Raw genomic sequence first — 8,947 nt, 5'->3', positions numbered from 1 at the left:
AGAATCTCCCATAAGTCTTCAATTGGGTTGAGATCTGGTGACTGAGATGGCCATAGTATATGTTTTACATCGTTTTAATGCTCATCAAACCATTCAGTGACCACTTGTGCCCTGTGGATGGGGGCATTGTCATCCTATGGAGGCTTAGCTGTGGAGCCAAAATAATGGCCTGCCCAGCATTTTTATACATGACCCTAAGCATGAGGAGATGCTAATTGCTTCATTAACTCAGGAACCACACCAGTGTGGAAGCACCTGCTTTCTATAAACTTTTTATCTCTCATTTACTCAAGCGTTTCCATTATTTTGGCAGGTACCTTAATTTTATATGTTGTGCACATGATCAACATGTTCGTACCCCAATACAAACCTCAAGTGGGGAGTTACATGCAGCTATCTAGGCAGCATATCACACACAAACATTAGCCATTTAATGTTATTTTCATTGTTTTTAATGTTAATGTAATTTTCTAGTCGTCACAATGGCTAAGCAGGAGGCAGACAGGCAGTCAAAGTAATAATGTTCATTTTCAGCAACTCTGGCTAATGGCTATGCTATGGTAGCAACTACAAAGATTAGACTAACTCATCACATAAAACAAATTATTCTTGCTCCAATACAATGTGAAAACTTTGTATTCGCAGCCACTGCCTTTTTGTTTCTTCTCTTTCTTCTTCACGTGTTATCGGTACTGGTGCAGTTCAAGAGAAGGATGATAAATGGGTCAACACGACCTGAACACACACCCAAGACATTGGTAATTGATCAGTTGATCTCATTGATAAATTGATTAACTCAACTACAGGGAAACCCTAGTTGCATACACCCTCCAGTTTACTGTTGGCAGGACTGACAGACGGAATCTGTCAGTAGAATGGCTTTGCGGTCACAGCACTCAACAACACTATGATCATGAGTGGCAGGCAAAGTGCTGTGACAGGTGAATGGCCCTTCATGTGAAGTCAATCTGATCTAAGTAAAATAAATTACATTACATTTTCACTTCTTCCACTCTGAAAATGAGATAATCACATAGGCAAAAAGTTAATCATGATAACTTCAAAATCAGATATAGGGATCTGCACACCAATTTGAACCAGATGTTACAACCACAACCATAGTGTTGTCACTTGATACAGGTGGACCTAATGTTTTTTGCATTATGTTTTTCTCATACTGATCAAGAAAACTCAAAATACATGTGAATAGTCTAGCATGTCTAAAGCATGGGAAAATGTGTGTTTATTATCTCTTTGTGAGTGAAGATGGGGGTAATATCCAATCTAGACAGAGACAAAATTGCACTTACCATCATGTTATTTTTAGACAAAGAGGGTGATAGCAAACAATGACAGAAAGGGAAATGAGACACGATGAGAGGGGAGGGCAAGGGATGGAGAGATGTACAAGATAAACAGAGAGTAGGGGAGAGGTGTATGTGACGGTGCAGTAACACTCGAACGATAGAGAGGGAGGACGATAAGAGTCTTGGGTAACGAGAGAGAAGTCCAGTTGAACATCTGTGCGTGCATTACAGTGGTCACTTCTCTACTTGCTGGGCAAAGACTGACTGAGAGATACAGAGAGAACCAGAAGAAAAATACTTTGCCACCACCCTGCATCTAAGAGGAACAGGACAAGTGCCTTTTGGGGACCTTACCACTCCTAAGTTGTGACATTGGGTAAGAAGTTATTACTGATGATTACATGTTTTATACTTTCCAAGGATGATCCACAACTTTCATAGTAAATGTGATTGTAAAAGGAACTTTAAGGAACCATAATGTCTTTCATTCTCAATTGGACAAGTGTTGAATGGTCAGATGTACGGCAGAAATAGAGTTTGAAGACCAAAGCAACATTTATACACTACTGGTCCAAAGTTTTATAACACCTTATAACATCATTCAAGGGTTTTCTTTGTTTTTACTATTTTCTATATTGCAGAATAATAGTGAAGACATCAAAACTATGAAATAACACAATGGAATCATGTAGTAACCAAAAAAGTGTTAAACAAATCAAAATATATTTTATATTTGAGATTCTTCAAATACCCATCCTTTGCCTTGACGCCAGCTTTGCACACGCTTGGCATTCTCTCAACCAGCTTCACCTGGAATACTTTTCCAACAGTCTTGAAGGAGTTCCCACATATGCTGAGCACTTGTTGGCTGCTTTTCCTTCACTCTGCGGTCTGACTCATCCAAAACCATCTCAATTTGGTTGAGGTCGGAGATTGTGGAGGCCAGGTCATCTGACGCAGCACTCCATCACTCTCCTTCTTGGTAAAATAGCCCTTACACCGCCTGGAGGTGTGTTGGGTCATTGTCCTGTTGGAAAAATAAATTATAGTGGGACTAAGGTCAAACCAGATGGGATGGCGTATCGCTGCAGAATGCTGTGGTAGCCATGCTGGTTAAGTGTGCCTTAAATTCTAAATAAATCACAGACAGTGTCACCAGCAAAGCACCTCCATACCCTAACACCCCCTCCTCCATGCTTTACGGTGGGAAATACACATGCGGAGATCATCCATTCACCCACACCGCGTCTCACAAAGACACCGTGGTTGGAACCAAAAATCTCAAATTTGGACTCCAGACCAAAGGACAAATTTCCACCGGTCTAATGTCCATTGCTCATGTTTCTTGGCCCTCTTCTTCTTATTGATGTCCTTTAGTAGTGGTTTCTTTGCAATAATTCGACCATGAAGGCCTGATTCATGCAGTCTCCTCTGAACGGTTGATGTTGAGATGTGTCTGTTACGTGAACTCTGTGAAGCTTTTATTTGGGCTGCAATTTCTGAGTCTGGTAACTCTAATGAACTGCTCCTAACTCTGGGTCTTCCATTCCTGCGGTGGTCTTCATGAGAGCCATTTTCATCATAGCGCTTGATGGTTTTTGCAACTGCACTTGAAGAAACTTTAAAAAGTTCTTGACATTTTCCGTATTGACTGACCTTCATGTCTTAAAGTAACGATGGACTGTCGTTTCCCTTTCCTTATTTGAGCTATTCTTGCCATAATATGGACTTGGTATTTTACCAAATTTGTTCTTAACTGACTTGCTTCTACACCTGCATTGCTTGCTGTTTGGGGTTTTAGGCTGGGTTTCTGTACAGCACTTTGATATATCAGCTGATGTAAGAAGGGCTACATAAATACATTTGATTAGTTAAATAAAGGTAAAATAAAAACATTTAAATGTAGAAAATAGTAAAAATCAAGAAACATCCTTGAATGAGTAAGTGTTCTAAGACTTTGGACCAGTAGTGTACACTGACGTACTAACTCAAGAATGTTCGGGAGTTAAATGATCTGTTAGAACCACTGATATGTAAATATATCACAGTGGGTAACCATTAGTCATGGCAATTACATACCGTTGAGGAAACATTAATGGTGTGCCATGCCATCATTACAAGGACCATGAGGGAACCATGCTATATTTAGAGCAAATGAACAAATCTGCTTCAAAATTGTATGATTTTCACTATAAAAAGTTTCCTCTCCGCCTTTCCTCCCTCAGATCAACTGTGCTTACCATGCGAGGCATGCATCTAAGTCTGTGTCTGGCTCTGCTGCTGCCATGGTGCAACCAGTGCCAGATAACGGGCTCTGCCAGTGCCAAGCTGGGAAAAGAAGACACAGGAGACCTGTTGGCTGTCAAACTCGTAAACCGCAGTGGCATCCTGGGCCCTCTGCTCCCCCCAGAATTCCATCCAACACCCCGGCAGACCAGAGCCCCACGTCCGGCCTCCCAGGTCTCCAAGAGAGCCCAGCAAGGGTCTCGCTTCACCCTGTCCCTGGATGTTCCCACCAGCATCCTCAGTGTCCTCATAGATCTTGCCAAGAACCACGACATGAGAGCCAAGGCTGCTGCCAATGCAGAGCTGATGGCACGCATTGGGAAAAGGAAATAAAGGCTGGGGTCGTATGGGCAAAGGCTAAGGGGGGCAATTCTCAACTCACCAGGGTGGGTTTTCAAAATCAGGTTAAGGGATGGATAGGTTATGGGAAGGAATGGTTGTTATTAGAGGAAAAGACATCTTGAAGTCTTTAATTAGTTTAGCCCTTTATCTGTTTTATATTTCTATTGCATAATTCTTACCTCATTTTATGCCAAAAAGATCTACTGTCTGCCTGTACAGAACCATTATATAAAAAGAATGATAGAACAAATTGTGCTAATTAAATGTCACTTATCAAATATAAGATGAAGCTGGTCTTTTGTCTCCGCTACAGTGGGCAAAATGTACAATTTGTGGGCAGATAATCTTCTGAAATAGTAATAGGCAGGGAACTATTTGGCGTCTGTTTATTGTTTTTATTTGTATGTGTAACAAACTAAGGAAAGGTTGGAAAATAAAATCAGATAATGTAACCTAATTTCTGTGTGTACAGCTTGCTTCTTCTGCATTGACGTCAGAGGCGTTTATTAATTACAAGCATCAGTAACCAATAAAGCACTAACGAATAAGTAATATCACCCTGCGTCATTCCCAACAAGAAGACTGATAACAGGACTATGGCATAGGGAGGAAACTGACCTCAGAGACAGAGGTCCCTGTTAGAGATCATCCATCTAGTTGATTAATGCTTGATGCCAAGTCAATTGGATAATTAAAGCAGCAATGCTGAGAGTAATTTTTAGTCACAGCACAGACCATTACTTAACTCAGATAGATACATAAGCAAATTACAAATAAACATTCGTCTGGACTCCTGGAAGTACTGGATGGTGTGCAGGTGGTACAGTTTGTGAGGTAATATGGCCTACAAAACGACTAAAATCATGGTACAAAAACAACACAATCATGTTCATCAAAGAATATGTTTATAGCCTGTCTCAATTGTTCAATATATATATATATATATATATATATATATATATATATATGAGTAAATAACTCACGGACACTAGAGAAGCTAAACCAAGATAAATTCTAGGCAGAGTTGCAAAGAAAAAGCAATATCTCAGACTGGCCAATAAAAAGAAAAGATTAAGATGGGCAAAAGAACACAGACACTAGAAGGCCAGCATCCCGGAGTCACCTGTTCACTATTTAATGAAGCTGCCAGTTGAGGACTTGTGAGGTGTCTGTTTCTCAAACTAGACACTCTAATGTACTTGTCCTCTTGCTCAGTTGTGCACCAGGGCCTCCCACTCCTCTTTCTATTCTGGTTAGAGCCAGTTTGTGCTGTTCTGTGAAGGGGTAGTGCACAACGGTGTACAAGATCTTCAGTTTCTTGGCAATTTCTTGCATGCAATAGCCTTCATTTCTCAGAACAAGAATAGACTGATGAGTTTCAGAAGAAAGCCATTTTGAGCCTGTTATCGAACCCACAAATACTGATGCTCCAGATACTGAACTAGTCTAAAGAAGGCCAGTTTTATTGCTTCTTTAAACAGAACAACAGTTTTCAGCTGTGCTAACATAATTTCAAAAGGGTTTTCTAATGATCAATTAGCCTTTTAAAATTATAAACTTGGATTAGCTAACACAACGTGCCATTGGAACACAGGAGTGATGGTTGCTGATAATGGGCCTCTGTACGCCTCTGTAGATATTCCATTAAAATCAGCCATTTCCAGCTACAATAGTCATTTACAATATTAACCATGTCTACACTGTATTTCTGATCAATTTGATGTTATTTTAATGGACCAAAAAATTATAATTCTATCAAAAACAACGACATTTCTAAGTGACCCCAAACTTTTGAACAGTAGTATATATATATATATATATATATATATATATATATATATGTATTTATATAATAGCCTACCATAGGCTATACAGAAATAGTGTCAGCACAATCTGTATGATTACTATAGGCCAGGCCCATATCATACATTTCTGAAGAATAAAATAAATGCCTTTAATGAGCCAACTGTTTAAAAAGGTCTCACTCCCCCTTTTGGCTACTGTTGTCATGTGTAGTCTACTACTACTACACTACCAACATAGACAACATAAGTTAGTTAACAGCTATTTTAAGAAATAGAAATGGATATTTGAAAAGAAAATACAGATGAGTCACTGAACCCTGGGGCCAAATTTTTTGGCACTTTCCTGCATAACCGAAGCCGCAGTTGACAGCTTATCATGTGGTCTACCATTTGTATACTACCCCAAAGCGGTCTGAGGTGCATCAGAGCAGTAGTGAATTGAGCAATTTCTGTGCTTTGACAGGTCATACTTGAGATCACATCTGATAGCTTCGAACGCCGCGGGATTCATTCGTTGCCCAGATGCAGTGCCCGACCGACAGCAGCCTCACAGGTGTTGCAAGGTCATTCATCATTTTTCCACCCGATGTCGTTATTCACACAAAGTTGGACGAAGCATTGAAGCAATTTATAAACCATGCAAAAATACCATGATTATTTTCATTTTTATGGTTACTCAGGAGTTCAGCACAATAGGCCTAATTATGTTTTATTACGTGATTTAAAAAGGTGCTGCCAATGATGGCTAGGTGGATGACACTCAGCAGACAGCCATAAGGAGAGGCTTTTTGACTCAAAGGTATACCAACAAGTAAGTTTGTTTCATTGTATATTGGTAGATTTACATTTGCCCCTGACATTCATTGAAGATTTCTAGGTAGTAGACCTAATGGAGCTGGGACATGGTTTGCCCAGTAAATCACTACGGTAAAGTTACCTTTATATTAAAGATTCAGACTTTGCTCATCAATACCTCTTCAACAGAACATGCCAGGATGGTATAAATTACATTTTTAATCGGTTGACGATAGCGAAGAAGCTACACCGGTTGTCCAGTTCCGTTTACAAAAAGTGACCTTCACAGTAATTTCAATGCCAGATTTTCCTTGTACTGCAGTTTAGGGACCATCTTAAAGGTGCAATTTGAACCCACTGTTAACTGAAATTTCAAGTTTTGAAATCACATGACAGAACTCTCAAACCAACTTTAGTAAGTTCAAGGACCTGTCCTCTTCAATCAACGGGCAATCATTTTAATTGACTTTAAATAGGAAAAATACTTACTTAACTTCAATAGCTTAAACCCCATAATACTTTCATGGATACAACCAACTTTTATTGGTTCAGGGACTATATCGCTAATCAACGGCAATTACTTGAGTGTTTTTTTACTTTGTCAATTTTTTTAATGAATTTTAATTTAATTTACATGAAAAAAAAGGATGCCAGGGTCACTATTCCAGCCAGCTCCCTGCCCCAGGGAAAGGGCCAGGGAGCAGTGGGGGACCACCCAAGGAACCCTGCTCTGCACCCGAGAAGGACGGTGTCCGTCACCTACCGTAGGCCTCAGCCAGCCCTTTCACACTTGCCTGGCTACCCAGACTCCTTGCTCCGGCCAAACGCTATGCCATGCCTACGGACGTAATTTTTTTTCTCCGCAATGAGTCTGGATCGGAGTATTTCCCTGACCCTTCACTGAATGCAAACACATTCAGGGCCGTCTGATTGGTCCAGGAACTGATGGGTTGGACCAGAGCCAGAACACACATGGGTAAATCGGTACTCTGAAAATGTAATTGGCTTTGATACTCTAATTGTTTAGAGATTATCCAATTGCTGATGACTTTGTTTTGTACAACATCCCTCATGCCCCACGTCACCACAACTGACCTCAGTGATGGCAGTCTCAGACTAAAGTATGTAGCAAATGACCAAGCAGCAGAAGAATTTAATGAGTCGCCAGGCACACACCAGAGGCCCAGTAGACCAAAAAAAAGGGGCACAGAGCCACCAACCTCCAGAGGCTGCCCGGAAGGACAGTGTCACTCATAACACCTTCTCAAATGAGCCTTCTCCTTGGGGCCTACCTGACCTCCAGTCAGGCCCCCACTGACCTGGTGACCTCTCTGTGACTCGGGGCACCACTGTCTGGGCCTCACTCCTGCCTCACCCTCCTTGGACCTCTCTGGAGGACCAGACAGTCCCCCACTGACCAGGTGACCTATTCCCCCAGTCAAGCCACCCCTGTCTGGCCCTCACTGCTGCCTCACCTTTTCTGGAGCTCCACTCCTTACACTGGAGTTCCACAAACTAAGTCCAGACCTCCAGGCCCTACACTCCTTGCCCTGTCTGCCTGCCCTCTTCCTGGGGCTGAGAGTCTAGCTTACTCCCTGGACCTCCAGGCCTACACATTTACTCTCCCTACACAGGCAACAACCCTCTCCCTGGACATCACCCATAACTGCATTCCGGTCAGTCTCATTCACCTCCAGATCCTCACGAACCGGGGCACCCGCACTTAAGCCCCCACCACTAAGACCTCTATAGACCCACTGCCAGGAACCACAGGCATCTGGTGTCCCAAACACGCTCTCTGAACGTGGTAACCTCCAACAGGTTACAAGGTTCAGTCCCCACTATACACTCCTAACAATGTGTATATATGAATGGACAAAGCTATTGATCACATGACACCATTTCTTCCTATGTAAAGACTCGATAGTGCATTGTAGCCAAATTAAGTCGGTTAATATGGTGTCTCATGGAGACATAACATGCGCAGTTTGAGCTATTCCAGGAAGTGACATTGCAGGCTAGCTTCGTGCTGCACCCTCTCTTTGAGTAACTCAAGTTTAAGGCCGACGCAGTACTGTAGGCTGCCATTAGCAGCTAAATTGTTCTTAAACTTCTTCTGTAAGCAATTTTAAAATAATCAGTTCAAGGACATCTGGTGTATTAGAAGCAATTATTGGTACATTGACTGTCTTAAAAAAATGTGGATACTGTTTTCTGCTAACAATGCCTGTAGTACTGCAGTCGGTCTTGAACTTCCGTGGCTTCAATAGAAGGGGCAGTCGTTCACCCAGCTGTGGACCTGTTGACAGCGCTCCATCTCCAGACTCTGAGTGCCCGTTTATTTTACTTTCAAAGTAAACTCAATTCAAATATATATTTTTTTTAAGAGTAAAAAATACAAAGTTATTGCTT

At 41.5% G+C, this 8,947-nt stretch overlaps 1 protein-coding gene across 1 annotated transcript; it reads left to right on the top strand.

Moving 5' to 3' along the window:
• Window positions 1-3,537: 3,537 nt before the first annotated feature.
• Window positions 3,538-4,805, top strand: LOC106565948 (urocortin-2-like). The gene has a single exon (XM_014133639.3). The coding sequence runs from the start codon at window positions 3,549-3,551 to the stop codon at window positions 3,924-3,926; it is 378 nt and encodes a 125-aa protein (XP_013989114.1). The 5' UTR covers window positions 3,538-3,548; the 3' UTR covers window positions 3,927-4,805.
• The last annotated feature ends 4,142 nt before the right edge of the window (window positions 4,806-8,947 follow it).

Source organism: Salmo salar, chromosome 12, assembly GCF_965601325.2.
Source record: "Salmo salar chromosome 12, fSalSal1, whole genome shotgun sequence".
Classification (NCBI taxonomy): domain Eukaryota; kingdom Metazoa; phylum Chordata; class Actinopteri; order Salmoniformes; family Salmonidae; genus Salmo; species Salmo salar.
This window is presented reverse-complemented; position numbering and strand designations above follow the sequence as displayed.